The sequence below is a fragment of the Adiantum capillus-veneris genome, chromosome 19, assembly GCF_014529385.1.
Source record: "Adiantum capillus-veneris isolate H3 chromosome 19, ASM1452938v2, whole genome shotgun sequence".
NCBI lineage: Eukaryota > Viridiplantae > Streptophyta > Polypodiopsida > Polypodiales > Pteridaceae > Adiantum > Adiantum capillus-veneris.
The window spans coordinates 107,165,219-107,183,253 of NC_140949.1; the positions used below are offsets into that span (position 1 = coordinate 107,165,219).

At 44.4% G+C, this 18,035-nt stretch overlaps 1 protein-coding gene across 1 annotated transcript; it reads right to left on the minus strand.

Annotated features, from left to right (window-relative positions):
• Positions 1-8,092: 8,092 nt before the first annotated feature.
• Positions 8,093-9,048, minus strand: LOC147434614 (uncharacterized). The gene has a single exon (XM_086491070.1). The coding sequence runs from the start codon at positions 9,042-9,044 to the stop codon at positions 8,442-8,444; it is 603 nt and encodes a 200-aa protein (XP_086347196.1). The 5' UTR covers positions 9,045-9,048; the 3' UTR covers positions 8,093-8,441.
• Between the last annotated feature and the right edge of the window lie 8,987 nt (positions 9,049-18,035).

Here is an 18,035-nt window from a genome sequence, read left to right on the forward strand (position 1 = left end):
CTTTTATAGCTTCGTCTACAACTATGAGACTTTATTTTGTTTTCTTATTTGCATTAGTAACAAATATATCACTTAAGAAACTTATTGATATCGAGCGAGAACCATGATATTTCTCAATAATTAGTTGTTTAACTATGCTTAATGAATTTTCACTAAAATGAAATTAGGGGCAGACAAACTTACTATAGTAACTTGATCCATAGTAAGTGATAAATGACACACCCTTTTCTATATAGGAGTTTATAAACTACCAGATGAGGATGCCAAAGAGCTAGCTACTATATAGGAGTTCATAACTTACTAGATAAGGACGTCCAAGAACAGGTTTCTATATAGGAGTTTATGACTTACTGTATGAACTTACTAGATCAACACGTCCAAGAGCAAGTTACTAAATAGGAGTTTGTGATTTGCTAGATGAATTAGAAAATTGCTAGCTTACTTGCTAGATTAAATGTGAAAACTCCTACTCGTAACTAGGAATTATTGAGCATGTACTCTAACTTGCTATCTAGAAACACATCCAAAGCTCCTTGTGACGGAAAAAACACTGAAAAAGACTCTGTTTTCCTACATGAGAAAAATTTTAAATCTTCTTGTGAGGGAGTACATATACAAGAACACTCTCAATGCTTGAGGGAGAAAATTAGTGAAAATTCAAATATGGGGTGGATATTTTGGAGGTTGGTTTGATTTGGCTCTAACACCTTAAACCAAACAAGACGAGAGTCACTTTTGTGATTTTTGCCTTTCCGTCTATCAAGCATATTCCTCTGGTGGATTGGCTACCACAGAGTTGGTCATATTCCTCTGGTGGATTGGCAACCACAGAGTTAGTACTACAACACTAACTCTGCGTTGTCGATGGTGGTGGCTCAATTATGCGTCGAAGAAGTCGAGTTTCAAAGTCCCGACCATTTTAGTACGAACTATTATTGGGGCTAGGGTTCGAGCAATACTTCATTACTTCGTTAGCGTATGAGCTTCTTTTGAAGATCTGTAAACACCTTCGTCCACGTTGCTGGAATTTTGTAACGGCTGCATCCATATTTGCTTTTTAGCGCTAGCTTTATTAATTGCAAGAGGCAGTCGAAATTCCAGCATGTCGTCCGTCGCTACACGCGCTCTATTGATCCAAGCATCCTCTCCGTGATGTCATCTCTTGGAGCACGTTCGTTGCAGAATATGGGCCATGGAAAGGAAGCTCTGGGCTGCTTTTACCAGATGCAAAGGAAAGGTCTATTGATCCAAGCACACATATTGAAGGGAAGACCTTTGCAGAAGGCCGAGGTGCCAACATAAGTGAGAGAATTCTCGATGAGATTGGAGATGTAACGCAGCAGGGTTGATTATTGCAAGGATCAGATGCGAAGCAAAGACCTCTCTATACAGGCAAGCACTTTGAAAGCATCACGCTTCCCCAAGATGTTGACATGGGTGAGATTTCATGATGAGAGTACTAGTCAAGGACTGTTCAAAAAGATGTCGTTCTTGGTAGGGAAGACCTCTCTCTAAATGCAAATCTCATATGCCTGCACCTTAAAGGCCTGTTGCCTTCTGTAAGATGTTCACATGGGAAAGAGAATTCACAATAAGATTCCTACTTAGGGGCTGCTGGACAAACATGTGCTTGGCAATGCTTTGGTTGATATGTATGTCAAATGTGGGATCCTTATAAAAGCACATAAAGTTCTTCATGAGCTTTCTGTCCAAATGGTCATCTCTTGGAATGTATTTGCTGCAGGATATGCCCAGCATGGCTCTGGCAAGGAAGTGTTAAGATGTTTTCACTAGATGTGAAGGAAAGTCCTTTCTTCACGGCTAAGATGCTCACTAGATATGCACAACATGGTTGTGGCAAGGAAGCATTGAGATGTTTTCGCCAAATGCAAAGGAAAGGCCTTTCTTCAAATGCAATCACCTGTGTAGTCGGGCATTGTGAGGGGGCCATTGGCGAAACATGTTGTGTGTGGAAATATGCTGGTTGATATGTACACCAAATGTGGTGCCCTTATGAAAGCACGAAAGACTTTCTTGATGGGCTTTTTCTCTGAAATGTTGTCTCTGGAGACATGTTGATTGTAGGATATGTCTAACTTGGATGTGGCAAGGATGTTGTCTCCTAGAGCAAGTTGGTTGCAGGATATATTGATCACGGCTGGCCAACAGTCATAGTGGTGCTATTAGTGAAAAATGTAGTGCCTTGCAGCGCATGAAAGGTTCTTGAGGTTCATGCCAAAATTTAGAAAGACGCTGATATGGGCACAAAAATTCAGAAAGATGCTCATGTTGAAAAAAGATGTCATGCTTGGTATTGTCCTGGTCGATATGAATGCCAAATGTGGTGCAGTTGAGAACACAAAAAGTGCTTAAGGATCTTCCTATCCAAAATGTTGCCTCTTGGAATACATTGATTGCGAGATGTGCACAACAAGAGAAGGGAAAAAAATTTCTAAGCTATTATCAACTAATGCAAAGCAAGTGTATCTCTCCAAATTTAGTTGCCTATACTTTTGTCTTGAAGGCTATGCTTACATCTTGAAGGTATGTGGCTCTATGCAAGTGCTCGAGGAGCTTCTTGTCCGGAGTGTGGATTCTTGAATGCACTAATTGCAAGATTTTCACAAAGGGGCAGGGCCAGAAAGCTCTTATCTGCTTTTAGCATAAGCGAAGCGAGGGCGTCTCTCGAGTTGTTTTAGTTGGATGCGAAGTGAGGTTTCTTGCTAAATGAGGTCTCTTGGAGTGCTCTTATAAGAGGATATGCCCAGCAAGGGTTAGCAGAGAAAGCTCATAACTGTTTTTGTTGGGATGAAACACGAGGGCAGCTCCCCACAACAACTGTCATTCTCAGTGTGCTCATTGCATGGATTGTTGCTTAGCCGCTCTCAAGAACATGTTTTGCTTGCCAATTCTTTGGCTCATATGTATGTTTGGATGCTCATATGTATGATGTGGTGCCCTTGGCCAACATGTATGCCAAATGTGCGACTCCATGGAGCCCTGGACTGTTTCTACAGATGCAAAGTGAGGGCACCTCTCCAGATGCAATCACCTATGCTTTCGTCTTGAAGGTATGTGACACTGCCTTGATGTCTAGAATGTCGTCTCTTCAAGTGCATTTGATTGCGGGATATGCCCAATAGTGACAACACCAAGGACCTCTGACTGGGTCTCTATATTTCAAGACGCAAAGCGAGGACATTTCTCCTGATGTAATCACCGATGCTTGCATCTTGAAAGCATGTGGCACTATGTAGGAGCAAAGATCATGTATGCGAAATGTGTTGTTCTTTCATTTGTTTCAAGATTTGGTGCCCGCATTGGGTGGTAATAGTGATCCCTCTCATTGAGGGTCACGTTGCCATTGCTGTTGGGGGAGATGTAACGCAGCAGGGCTGATTATTGCAAGGATCAGATGCGAAGCAAAGACATCTCTATGCATGCAAGCACTTTGAAAGCATCACGCTTCCCAAGATGTTGACATGGGTGAGATTTCATGATGAGAGTGCTAGTCAAGGGCTGTTCAAAAAGATGTCGTTCTTGGTAGGGAAGACCTCTCACTAAATGCAAATCTCATATGCCTGCACCTTAAAGGCCTCTTGCCTTCTGTTAGATGTTCACATGGGAAAGAGAATTCACAATGAGATTCCTACTAAGGGGCTGCTGGACAAACATGTGGTTGGCAATGCTTTGGTCGATATGTATGTCAAATGTGCGATCTTTATAAAAGCACATAAAGTTCTTCATGAGCTTTTTGTCCAAATGGTCATCTCTTGGAATGTATTTGCTCTGCAGGATATGCCCAGCATGGCTCTGGCAAGGAAGCATTAAGATGTTTTCACTAGATGTGAAGGGAAAGTCCTTTCTTCACGGCTAAGATGCTCACTAGATATGCACAACATGGTTGTGTCAAGGAAGCATTGAGATGTTTTCGCCACATGCAAAGGAAAGGCCTTTCTTCAATGGCAATCACCTATGCAGTCGGGCATTGTGAGGGGGCCCTTGGAGAAACATGTTGTGTGTGGAAATATGCTGGTTGATATGTACACCAAATGTGGTGCCCTTATGAAAGCACGAAAGACTCTCTTGATGGGCTTTTTTTCTGAAATGTCGTCTGTCGAGACATGTTGATTGTAGGATATGTCTAACTTGGATGTGGCAAGGATGTTGTCTCCTAGAGCGAGTTGGTTGCAAGATATGTTGATCACAGCTGGCCAACAGTCATAGTGGTGCTATTAGTGAAAAATGTAGTGCCTTGCAGCGCATGAAAGGTTCTTGAGGTTCATGCCAAAGTTCAGAAAGATGCTGATATGGGCACAAAAATTCAGAAAGATGCTGATGTGGACAAAAGATGTCGTGCTTAAGGAGCTTCCTGTCTGAAATGTTGCCTCTTGGAATACACTGATTGCGAGATGTGCACATCAAGAGAAGGAAAAAAATTTCTAAGCCATTATCAACTGATGCAAAGCAATTGTATCTCTCCAAATTCAATCGCCTATACTTTTGCCTTGAAGGCTATGCTTACATCTTAAAGGTATGTGGCTCTATGCAAGGGCTCGAGGAGCTTCTTGTCCGGAGTGTGGATTCTTGAATGCACTAATTGCAAGATTTTCACAAAGGGGCAGGGTCAGAAAGCTCTAATCTGCTTTTAGCAGAGGCGAAGCGAGGGCGTCTCTCCAGTTGTTTTAGTTGGATGCAAATTGAGGTTTCTCGCTAATCAGGTCTCTTGGAGTGCTCTTACAAGAGGATATGCCCAGCAAGGGGTTGGCCGAGGAAGCTCAGAACTGTTTTTGCTCGGATGAAACACGAAGGCAACTCCCCACAACAACTGTCTTTATCAGTGTGCTCATTGCATGGATTGTTGCTTAGCGGCTCTCAAAAACATGTTGTGCTTGCCAATTCTTTGGCTCATATGTATGTTTTGGTGCTCATATGTATGACGTGGTGCCCTTGGTCAACATGTATGCCAAATGTGGGACTCCATGGAGCCCTGGGCTGTTTCTGCAGATGCAAAGTGAGGGCACCTCTCCAGATGCAATCACCTATGCTTTCGTCTTGAAGGCATGTGACACTGCCTTGATGTCTAGAATGTCGTCTCTTCAAGTGCATTTGATTGCGGGATATGCCCAATAGTGACAAGACCAGGGACCTCTGGCTGGGTCGTTATTTTCAAGATGCAAAGCGAGGACATTTCTCCTGATGTAATCACCGATGCTTGCATCTTGAAAGCATGTAGCACTACGTAGGAGCAAAGATCACGTATGCAAAATGTGTTGTTCTTGGGAAAGCACCAAAGAGTGCTTGAGGAGCCTTTTGACCTGAATGTCAACTCTTAGAACGCACTGATTGCGGGATATGCTTAACATAAAACGCTCTCGGTTGTTTTCAGTGGATACGAAGTGAGCGTCTCTCTCCAGGTGTGCAATCACCTATGCTTGCATCTTGAATGCATGTGGCATGTGGTTCTACGGAAGCTGCTGAAAATGGGCACAGAAATTCACAATTATATTGTTATTCAGAGGCTATTGAAAAAAGAAGCCGTGCTTAGCTTTGTCTTGGTCGATGTGCGCCACTCACCAGATGCAAAGCGAGGGTCTCTCTCCAGATGCAATCACCTATGCAGGATGTTGAAGGCATGTGGATCTACGCAAGGCGTTGGCAGGGCACAGAAATTCACAATTATATTGCTAATCAGAGGCTGTTGAAAATAGAAGTCGTGCTTGGCACTGTCTTGGTTGATATGTATGTCAAATGTGGTGCACTTGAGAAAGCACAAAAAGTGCTTGAGGAGCTTCCTATCCAGAACATCGCCTCTTGGAATGCATTGTTTGCAGGATGTGCTCACGAGAGCAATGCTAAAAAGCTCTAGGCTATTTTTAGCAGATGCATAGCGAGGGCCTCTCTCCGGGTGCAATCACCTACACATGCCTCTTGAAGGCATGTGGCTCTACTCAAGATGCTGATAGTGCTGTCCGGAATGTCGCCTCTTGTAAGGCACTGATTGTGGGAATATATTGTTAGAGTCAGAGGCTGTTGAAAATAGATGTCGTGCTTGGCACTGTCTTGGTTGATATGTATGCCAAATGTGGTGTGCTTGAGAAAGCACAAAAAGTGCAGGAGGAGCTTCCTGTCCGGAATGTCACATCTTCCAAGGAATGCACTAATTGCGGGATTGCGCAACAAGAGCAGGGCCAAAAATCTCGAAGTCCAATTAACTACACAGGCATCTTGAAGGCATGTCGCTCTACGCAAGATGCGGATATGGGCACAAAAATTACATTGTCAAAAAATATGCCGTGCTTGACACTGTCTTGGTCGATATGTATGCCTAATGTTGTGTGCGAGGAAGCAAAAACATTGCTTCAGGAGCTTCGTGTTTGGAATGCCAGCATTGATTGTGGGAAGTGCACAATGAGAGCTGGGCTCGAAAGTTGTAGGCTGTTTTCAGCAGATGCGAAGTGAGGGCCTCACACACAACAAGAGCAGAGTCAGAAAGCTCTCGGCTGTTTTCAGCGGATTTAAAGCGACGGCCTCTCTCCAGCTGTAATCACATACGCATGCATCTTGAAGGTATGTGGCTATACCCAAGATGCCAATATGGGCTTCAAAATTCACTCTGATATTGTTAGTCAAGGGTTGTTGCAAAAAATTGTCTTGCTTGGCAATGCCTTGGTCGATATGTATGCTAAATGTGGTGCACTTCAAAAAGCACAAAATGTGCTTGAGGAGCTTCCAGTCTTGAATGCCTCTCTTGGAGTCCATTGACTGCGGGATACGCATGACAGGAGCAAGATAGAAACCCTCTCAATTGTTTTCAACGGATGCAAAAAGCTGTGGGGTGTTTTAACCAAATACGAAGGGAAAGCCGACCCCGCCTCTAGTATGCACCTACTGTGCTCAAAACCAATATGCACCTACGCACTCAAAATGGTCCTCTACCACTGTAAAAAAGAGCCCTCTTGGCGCTTCCATACCAAAGCTTGGTAATGCAACTTTAGACTTTGCAATGTCCACTCCGCCTCCACTATCATGTTTGTTCGAGCAGTGGTGTTATACAGAAGCTTAAATGCAACCTGCGTGCCTCGAGGATAGTCAATCTATCGTACTGTGAGTAACCATTACCATTTCTTGATTCTTGACATTGAGAACGCAGTTAATGAATTCACTGAAAATGGCGCGCTGCCGTGGGAATGGCACGTTCCCTCGTATTATAAAAATTGGAGAGGACTGTGCAAACTCTCCCATGCAAGGAGACTTGCATGTTTTCTTTTTTTCGAATCATAAAAATGGGACAACAAACAATTAATAACAGTAACATCTTGTATGATTACAAATATCGAGCTTGATAAAACTCTAACCCTCTTTGTGGTTTTTTGCGAGGTAAACCTCTGAAAGATAAGGTCGATTTGCTCTAGATTGTCTTTGAGCAGATACAATGTGACTGTGTTTCGCCAAATGTAGTGACATACGTTTACGCATTGTAGCTTGTGCCACAGTCAAAGCTACGAGGCTGATTCATGATGAGATTCTAAGGCAGGGGCTTTTGAAAAGCCATATCGTGCTGGGTGATGCGCTCATGGATATGTAAATTTGAAATGTCATCTCTTGGACAATGTCACTCATGGATGGGAAGGGAAGAGCTGTCTTCAAATTCAAATCGCCTATATGTGCACCTTCTAACCTTGTTGCCTTACGCAAGAAATCAACATGGTTGAGAGAATTCATGACGAGATCACCATATGAAGCAGCATTGGGTGGAATCTGCAAGAACTCTCCACAAGAACCATTGCATGTCAAGCTTGCATGCGTGAAAGGTCTCTCTCTCTCTCTCTCTCTCTCATCCATTTTCTTTTTCAAGGATTCCCTAAGGATTTAAAACTTCAATTCCTTTAGGGGGCCAAATAGCTCCAATCTCTATTGCAAGTGCTGAAGAGGAATGAAAAAAGGCTAAAGAAAACATAACCTCCGAGACGATAAACAAAAGAAAACCGTAACGAAGCCCTAATTATACCACTTTAGTGTAATGTCCTTCGTAAGTAGATTCACATGTAACATCACGCCACCATACGAACATAGTATATAAGATTAATCCTAACCCAAGGCAAAAAGTGCTCTATCTCCTATAAATGAATGCATACACATAACAGCACCAATAGTGCTTGCCAGGGCTCCAAGTGACCCTAAGAAAGGCCATGGACTTGGATCCACTAAATGATAGGGATGCTCTTAAGCAGAGGAAGTGATCCAGGCTTCCAATCCTTTACTTTTGACTATATCATAAAGAGCGTTTTGTTTTTACCATCTTTACACTTAACAAAGCATAAGATCTCTCTCTCTCTCTCTCTCCCCCCCCTTCTCAACGAAGCACTCTAGTTATTTGTGGAATTAGGATGTAGTAGGTGAAGCAGGCTTGTTTTATTCAGCTAGCAGAGTTTATTGTTTTATGGTACGGGTCGTGTTATGGGTTGAGGCTCGCTTTCAGCGGCCGCAGCACCGGCGCCATTTGCCACTGTGGCGGCTGCGGCTACTGCTGCTGCTGCTGCTGCTTCTGCTGCTGTTGCTCCTGCTTCTTCTGCTTCTGCTTCTGCTTCTTCTGCTGCTGCTTCTGCTTCTGCTTCTGCTGCTGCTTCTGCTTCTGCTGCTGCTGCTGCTGCTTCTGCTTCTTCTGCTTCTGCTGCTGCTGCTGCTTCTGCTGCTGCTGCTGCTGCTGCTTCTTCTGCTTCTGCTTCTGCTTCTGCTGCTGCTTCAGCTTCGGACATTGGCGTGGGCGTGGGCGGCGCTGGTGCCACCTTCATTTTTTCCTTCTTTTCTATCTCTTTCTCTTTCCCTTTGATGTTAGTTTTGGTGGAGCCGTGCGTGTTGGAGCTCTTGCTCGATGAAGAAGAAGAAGTTATCTCCACTGAAATGCAGCGCTGCATCCAGAGCAGCGCCATGCACAGAGCTGCCATCGCTGCCAAGTGCCCGTTGCCCAGCTTGCTAACAGAGGAAGCCATTGCCAGACTAGAGCTCTCTCTCTCTCTCTCTCCACTGCGCTGCTCAATCATGTAGGTATTCCTGCATTTATATTTCCGAAGTTCACCTCCCCTGCCGGCTTAACGCTTGCTTGTCAGGTTAATGGATTCCGACGTGCAGAGGAATCTTCGGCAATACTCCAGCCTCGCCATTTACCTACCGGCCTCTTATAACCAACCAGGGAGAATCCGCACACAATGCCTAGTATTAAAGAAGACAACCCAGAGAGAGAGAGAGGGGGCCATGCCACGTCCAATATGCAACCTTTCAAACCCTTTGTTTAATAAACCCATATGCTGTTTGATCGAACATTACAAACCCAGAACCATCTTTGCTTTGCTTAATCAATGAAACCTAACTTAGTTTCGGCTCCTTGATAAAATAATCTATACTATTTAAGCATGGTTGCCTAGCCACACTTGTGTCCAAGTACACGATTATACTGCTATCACTATCAGTATTGCTGGCTCCAATTGTGTCCAAGAGGCGAGTCACACCCACCCGTGCGTGTAGGGGGAGTGGGGAGTAGGTTGTTAGAAGTGTTTCGCACACAGTAGGACAGGGTAGAGGTGACGACATCTCCCTTGTCTTCTTGCCAAGTCTTCTTGTGAATGAAACTCCAAACTATGGCGGGGGTTTGTGTAACTCCTTCTCTTTTGGCAGAGTTACTAAGAGAGGACGGGGCTTCAATTGTGGCGTGCACAACAAGCACAAGAAGATTTAGAGATTTTCTCATGTAGAAAAACAAAGTTTTTTTCAATGTTTTTCATACAATGCATAACATCATGAGCTTCTGCTCGAGAGGCACCGCATACCTAGCTAGGTACGATTGGGGGCAGGGGACCACCGGGCCCCCCATCGAGCTGGCGGTCCCCTGTTCCCAAACGTACCTAGCTAGGTATGCAGTGCCTCCCACACAGAAGCTCATGATGTTGAGGTAAGAGGGTTCCCCCATAGGTCCTTTAAGGAGCATGGACCCATTATTTCTTGGAGGGCCCTTAAAAATGACATCCAACTTCCCATACCCCCCATATCCCCAAACGTGAGCTTGCTATAGCCCTTTGCTTTTATTCTATTTCTAGCATCCCTACCCCTTTTACCTCTTATAGCCTATCCAAATGGTGCTTTTTTGGATGTAGCGGGTGGTTGAGACACCCCCTACCTAAATTGTACCAGTCACTACAGGTTACCCCCAAAGTTTGTGGAAGAGGGTGCCATAAAACTAGGGAAAGCTATGGGGCATACATTTTTGTTTTTGAGGGCTCTCTACAAACGCTTTTAGAGGGTGTATGGGGGAGCCCTCTAAGCCACAATATGAGAATTTGACCAAAATTTCTTGTGCTAGGGGCTAACCCCCGCTTAGTGCGACTTCACGCAACAAAATACCAATTTTGGTAGCGTTAAACCTCACACCGACCACCTGAACCATCAACAAAACTCTTGTAAATGCCCCGAACTCCACTCTTTCCTAATAACCTAGCGAGTGGCTAGTGGATTGTAAAAGAACTCTCCCCATCCCACTCTTTCCTCTCTCTCTCTCTCTCTCTCTCTCTCTCTATCTCTACCTTCTCTCCCTCTCTATCTCTCTTACTAGAGAGGCATCTAGACTCCCTACAGCGACCAGTGGGTATTTGCAAGGACCATTAGATAAGGACCACCCCTCAAGTTTATATAAAGAGGCCTCCATTAAGCACAAAGGGACACAAGTGAAGGAAGAACACACTAGCTCCATGCACTCTACATTTTAAGCACCACTAAGCACATAATACAACTCCCAAGCTAGGGAGCTCATGGCATCATGTTTTGTTGCAAGCATGGGTATTTTAGCATTGGCAACATCACCATTTCCCCCATTCTCTACCACACCATGGTCGAGTTACTAGTCACGACAACCACTCCATGCACATAAGGCAGTCACTATTCCCCGCAAGGCAACATGAGCACGCTAGGATTGAATGCACCAACACCATGCTACCCCGGGCCGCTCTCGATGCTGGTGATTGACGTCGTCGGTGGTTGCATCGTCTTGATTTTCTCCCTCAACTAACCTCCCACTAGCGTGCTAACCTCCTGCTAACTCCAAACTTTGCCATGCACCATATGGTGCTCACATTCCATCATGCATCCCTAGTGCCAAGAGCCAGGTTTGTAACAGCCAAGACCACCATTTGTAAGTATCATCATCATCAATAAAAGTGTGCAATGCTGTCTTGATCTTTGAGTCCATTTTTTGTTCTCCTTAGCTTTGTTTTCCCCACATTCGTGGAATGTTTCATCTCTTGTATATCACTCTGCTTGTGCTCCATCACATGCGGCCTCTCTAATCAGTCAGTATGCTCCATTCCGACCTTGTCACATACCTCTCTTGTACACACACTCTTGACTGTTGACGAGGCATTTTCTACATCTGGACGTTTGTTGTATCACCATTTCATGTTGGTTACCTAGAGGGCATCTCACTTTTGCTACCCTAGGTCATCTATGTTTGCGTCCTAATTGCACTTATGCTAGGTGGTGCCCCTCTCTAGTTATAGGATAACTCCTACCTTGAGGTGATGCTTGGGGATGTTCAGGCTATGTGTGGTCGAGAGGCCACCCCATATGGCATGTCATTTCCGGTTATAAATAGATCAAGAGAGAAAGAGGGAGAGATAGAGATAAAGAGAGAGATAGACGGAGAGAGAGTTAGATAGATCAAGAGAGGGAGAGATAGATAAAGAGAGAAAGAGGGAGAGATAGAGAGGGATAGAAATAGAGAGAATGAGGGATAGATAGAGAGGAAGAGAAACAGAGAAATAGATAGAGAGAGAGAGAGAGAGAGAGAAAGAGACAAAGAGAGGGAGATAGGGAAAAAGAGAGAGAGAGAAAGAGACAAAGAGAGGGAGATAGGGAAAAAGAGAGATAGGGAGGGAGAGAGAGAGTAGAGAGGGAATATATATATATATATATATATATATATATATATATATATATATAGAGAGAGAGAGAGAGAGAGAGAGAGAGAGAGAGGAAAAAAGAGAGAATAGAGAGAGGGAGAGAAATAGAAAGAGGGACAGAGAGGGGAGAGAGAGAGAGAGAGAGAGAGAGTTCTATTATTGTCCTCGGAGGTCAAATATGACCTATGGGACCAAATGAACATGTCACATGGTGTGAGTGGAGGTCATAAATGACTCTTGATGCTCAAAAATGGCTGAAATGAGTGTCGCAATAGAGAGTCCACATGGTGGTTTGGAGAGGAAGGTATGTAGGGAGAGCTCATGGCTGAATATAAGGGGAAAAGAGGACCTAATGTGGTCAAAAGTTGAGCACTCAAGTAGTGTGTGGTACTCACTCTCTCGTACTTGATGAGGGCATAAGGTGCAAAGTCAATGAGACTCCTTGCCAGTGCCCCAACATTTTGTCTCGCAGCGTAGAGAATGGGAGCTAAGATGAATGGAGGCAATGGTGCAGATCGCACTCAATGGGATGGGCTCAAGGATGTAGGGATGGGTTCGGTTATCGCGCTCGGAGAAGAAGAGAGATTTGTAGTTTGGGGCAATGTGTGTGGTGTAATGGATGAAGCAAGAACCTCTGGATTTCTCCCAAGCCATGATACATTGGCATTGTAAGAAGGCCTCATTAACTTGGGAGTCACTGGACGCATCCTTGACCAACTGACATGCATCCCATCTTCCAAACCATTTCTTGATGTCAAGCATCCACCCCAAACTTAGTATTTTGCTTTTGCATGTCTTTTGGACCTTTTGACTTGCTTCATATGCTATTCTAGGAAGTCGATACAAAGAGCTACGTTGTGTCTTAAGCATATACTCCACAACCCTTTGCATGCCCAAGACCTCAGTGGGAAGCAATCCGGACTCAAGAAGTAAGAGCATGTAGGGTGTTTCTGTCTTGACTTGGAGAAAGTTGGTGAGAAAACGCTTTCGGACATTCTCAAACTCTTTCCAAGTAGACTTCTAGATACTACCACCCCACACCTCCTCTCCATAAAGAAGCACCGGTGTCACCAATGTTTCAAAGAGGTACTTTTTGAGAGCTCAACACTTGATCTCTCCAGCATTGCACATGTTCTCAAATGCATAATAATCCCTCTTTCTGGCTTCCAAGCGACGCATTGCGCAATCCTTCCATCTATGATTGGATGGAACCTCAAGTCCAAGGTACTTGAAGCTATCTACCACTTCAAGTTGCTCATTGTTGTATACAATGCATGGATTTTCATCATCGAGGGTCTTTACAAGCATAACCTTGGTTTTGGATCCATTCACGATCAGCCCGCTATGTAGACAAAAGCGTTCCAAGACACTCATAAGCTTTTGTGCATACTCTAAGGTATGTGCAAAGAGCACTACATCATCGGAATAAAGCAAAAGCATGATCACCGCATTTCCAATCTTAACCTTTTCTATGCCTTCTTGTTGCATAAAATCAAGAACCATGCATTCCAATTCATCAATGGGTAGCCCAAAGAGGGTTCGGGAAAGTGGGCATCCTTGTTTGACACCAATGGTGCTTGCAAAAAATTCTGGAATTCCATCTCCCCTACGTAGTCGACATATCACTTTTTGGTAGATGAGAAAGATTGCATGCATAAATTCTCTCGGCACTTGAAGGCTTTGCATACGTCTCCAAAGATTTCCTCGCGGTACCATATCAAAAGATTTCTTGAAATCCACAAAGCAGCAATACAACTTTTTTTGTTTCAATCGAGACGCTTCCATAAGAACTCAAAGAGTGACAAGGTGATCAATAGTGCTATGATGCTTTCAAAAACCTGCTTGGCCTAGTGCCCGTTTGCCATTCTTTTCAGCCCATTCACTTATCTTCATCTCCATTATACATCCAAATAACTTTTCCATCAAAGAACCAACCATTATAGTGTGATAGTTGTTTACATTGTTTACATCTCCTCCTTTGTGCAAAGGTTTCATCCAACTTTCACTTCTATCATGAGGCTTGCCATGTTGAACTGCAAGGTTAAAAATATTGCATATCCAATATCACGTTTTCTTCCTTATCCATTTAATCATTTCAGCCTTGACACCTTGAAGGTCCCCGCCTTGTGCGTAGCAAGTTTCTCAAGCGTGCAACATACATCTTCAATGGTAAACAAGGGAGGCATAAATGGAAGGGATCTACAGCACTCCATATTATCAACATTGGGTTGCTCATAGAGGTTCTTGCAATGCATATACATATCCTCAAGAGTCAAGTCACCAAAGCTCTCAACATGCTTCCCTGTTAGATTTTGCCAAAACTTGCCACATGCATTTTCTTTCTCTTGGGCTAAAAGAAGTTGTTTTTTTTTACTTCCCACCTTCTCCTCGTTTTTTGAACAAGTGCTTTGTGTGTGTGTGAATGTTCCAAGTAACCTTCCTTGTCTTTGCTTGCATCCAACCTTAGCAAGTGTTTTTGGGCTTGACTACATTCCATGTTGAACCATTTCTTCTTGGTGCTACCTTTCTTACATCTTTTGCAAGACATGTGTCACACCAAAAAGCATTCCCTTGCACAACATCAAATTACTTCTTTGAAAACTTTCCAATTTCATTCTAATGATTGTTGGGATCGGAGAGCACACACACAGAGAGAGCCAGCACGAAGAAGGAGATAGACACAATGTGTGGCGGGGCGGTACTCACACTACAATGTGTAGTTATGAGTATAGTTATTATGAATGAGTAAATGAATGGCTGTACATGGGCGGCTGAACAACGGGCAGCCGGGCACACGGGCCTTTTACCCAACAATCTCCCACTTAAAGGCAGTGTGCCTTTAAAGTGGCCAAAGTACAGCAAAAGAAGTCAAGCCATACCCATCAGCGATCTGTAGTGTGCAAACCGCTGTGAGGCTAACGACTTCGTGAGTAGATCAGCAGGGTTATCGTCAGTGTGTACCTTGATAAGCTCTATGCGCTTGTCCTCTAGCACCTCTCGTATGAAGTGATACCTCACCTCAATGTGCTTTGTCTTTGCATGGAAGACAGGATTCCGTGCCAACGCTATGGCACTCTGGCTATCACAATGTAGAATCGGAGCATCACCAGCCATACCAAGATCTCCCACTAGTCGTGAGAGCCATACGGCCTCCTTGGCAGCCTCAGTGGCAGCCATATATTCAGCCTCTGTAGTGCTCAAAGCAACGCATGGCTGTAAACGTGATGCCCACGAAACCGGTCCACCTGCAACTGTGAACACATAGCCGCTAGTAGACTTCCTCGAGTCCACTGACCTTGCATAGTCTGAATCTGTATATCCGCAAACAGACATATCCTTCTCACCATAACATAGGGGCAACTCTGAAGTCCCTCTCAAGTATCTGAGAATACCTCTCACTGCATCCCAATGACGCTTGCCCGGGTTAGACATGTACCTGCTAACCACACCAACTGCATGGGCAAGATCTGGACGCGTAGCCACCATGGCATACATCAAGGAACCAACAGCTGACGCATAGGGAATCTGAGACATCTCTGTAGTCTCCAAATCTGTCTGAGGGCAGTCATCATGGCTGAGTTTTACATATGGAGGCAACGGGGTACTAATGGCCTTCCCCCCTTCCATATGAAAACGCTCAAGCACCCTGTCAATGTACTCTTTCTGACTAAGAAAGAGCATCTTGCGAGAACGATCACGAGTGATCCGCATACCCAAAATATGACTGGCATCCCCAAGATCCTTCATGGCAAAGGTCTCATGTAGCCTATGTTTCAAGGCATCCACATCAGAAATACACTTCCCTGCGATCAGCATGTCATCCACATACAAAACCAAAACAATAAGACTACCATCTGCAGCCTTGCGAGTATAGAGGCATGGGTCCTCATAACTGCGTACATAACCCAATGAACTCATGAATGCATCAAACTTACGATACCATTCACGAGATGATTGCTTCAGCCCATACAAGGTCTTAAGAAGCCGGCATACCATCTTCTTTGAACCATGAATAACAAACCCACTTGGTTGCTCCATGTACAAATCCTCATGCAAGTCCGGATGTAAGAAAGCTGTCTTTACATCCATTTGCTTCAACTCCATGTCTTCTGTAGCTACCAAGGCAAACAACATACGCAAAGTAGACATCTTCACCACTGGGGAGAAGATCTCGTCAAAATCAATGCCCTTCTGTTGCTTGAATCCTTTAGCCACAAGCCTTGCTTTGTACCTAGGCTTTGCATCCATTGAACACAATTTTATCTTGTAAACCCACTTGCATGGTAGTGCCTTCTTACCCTTTGGCAAAGGAGTAAGCTCCCACGTTTCATTTTGGATCAATGAATCCATCTTTGACTGCATAGCCTGCTCCCACTTGAGCTTGTCAACACTAGACATGGCCTCATCATAACATGATGGCTCCCCGCAATCAGTCAACAATACATAATCCATAGAAGGTACAAAACGTTGAGGCTGTCTTGCACGCCGCTCTGAACGCCTCAAAGACTGTGCAGGAGGTGCATCTGGCTGTCCCACATCTACATGATCTCCCAACAAGGGCTGATCTCCCACTTGAGGGTCAATGGGCTGCCCACGAGCAGCCATGGGACCATCATATCGATTACCATCCTCCTCAAATATCACACGCCAAACCTCAACAGTTCGCGGTGATGCTCTATACATAGAGTCCTCATGAAAAACAACATCATGGCTGCGCACAATCTTCCTGTCAATAGGATCCCACAATCGATAACCCATCTCACCAGAGCTACCATAACCCAAGAAGATACATCTCTTGCTCTTTGGATCCAATTTGCTGCGTTTTGCCTTAGGTACATGTACATAAGCTTCACAGCCAAAAACACGAAGGTGATCATACGAAGGTGGCAAACCTGTCCATACCTCTTCAGGCACTTTGAAGCCCAAAGGAACACTAGGTGAACGATTTATCAAATGCACAGAAGTGGCAACAGCTTCAGCCCAAAATCCATTTGACAAACCAGCCATAGAAAGCATACTACGGACTTTTTCCTGTATAGTCCTATTCATGCGCTCTGCCACACCATTTTGAGGAGGTGTATAGGGAGCACTAAGCTCGCGCCGTATACCCTTCTCAACACATAATGTTGTAAAAGCATGAGACATAAATTCACCCCCATTGTCCGTACGTAAGCACTTCAACTTACAACCTGATTGGTTCTCAACAAGAGCCAACCATTGCTTAAATATATCAAACACCATATCCTTCTTACGAATGGGGTATGCCCATACCTTCCTGCTAGCATCATCAATGAACGTAACAAAGTACATAGCACCTCCAAGAGAAGCATTGGGCATCGGCCCACATACATCACTATGCACCAAAGCTAGCTTTTCCAAAGATCTGTGTGGAACACTTTTCTTATGAGAAGACCGAGCATGTCGACCATAAAGGCAGTGCTCACAAAACTCAAAACCACCAAAATCTGAAATGGGAATGTAATCCGCAAGTGCCAGCAACTTCAAACCTTTTAGTGACATATGCCCCAAACGCTGATGCCATAAAGAAGCAGGAGGTTGCTCAGTGATCCCCACAATGTGATCAGCCACACTAGCTACACAAAGGGAATACAACGTATTCCTCTTAGCACCTTTAACCAAAACAAGGCTGCCCTTAGTGATCTTCCAACCTCCATCACCAAAAGATACATTGAAACCAAGTGAATCCAACTGACCCACACTAATCAAGCTTTTTGCAAGAGCCGGCACATGACGCACACGCTGCAAGACAAACGTAGTAGAGTTTGGCATAGCCAAATGAATATCCCCAATGCCATGAATCTGCATAGAACGCCCATCGGCAATCCTGACAGTACCTGTGCTCGAAGCATCATAGTCATGAAACCACGACCTATGAGGCGTAACGTGAAAAGAAGCACCAATGTCAATGACCCAATCCATAGGCATACTACGCTCATGAGTGAGAAGAAAAGCGTCATCAAAATAGGATGCAAGCAACACATCACCAAGCTCTTCACTAGTAGCACTAGTCGGAGCACATACATGGTCATCTTGAGAGCTACACTCTCCCTGTGTTGCATTTAACTC

Bases quoted from the DNA above. Each gene is read 5' to 3' on its own strand.
- LOC147434614 (XM_086491070.1), bottom strand. From the start codon at position 9,044: ATGATTGAGCAGCGCAGTGGAGAGAGAGAGAGAGAGAGCTCTAGTCTG.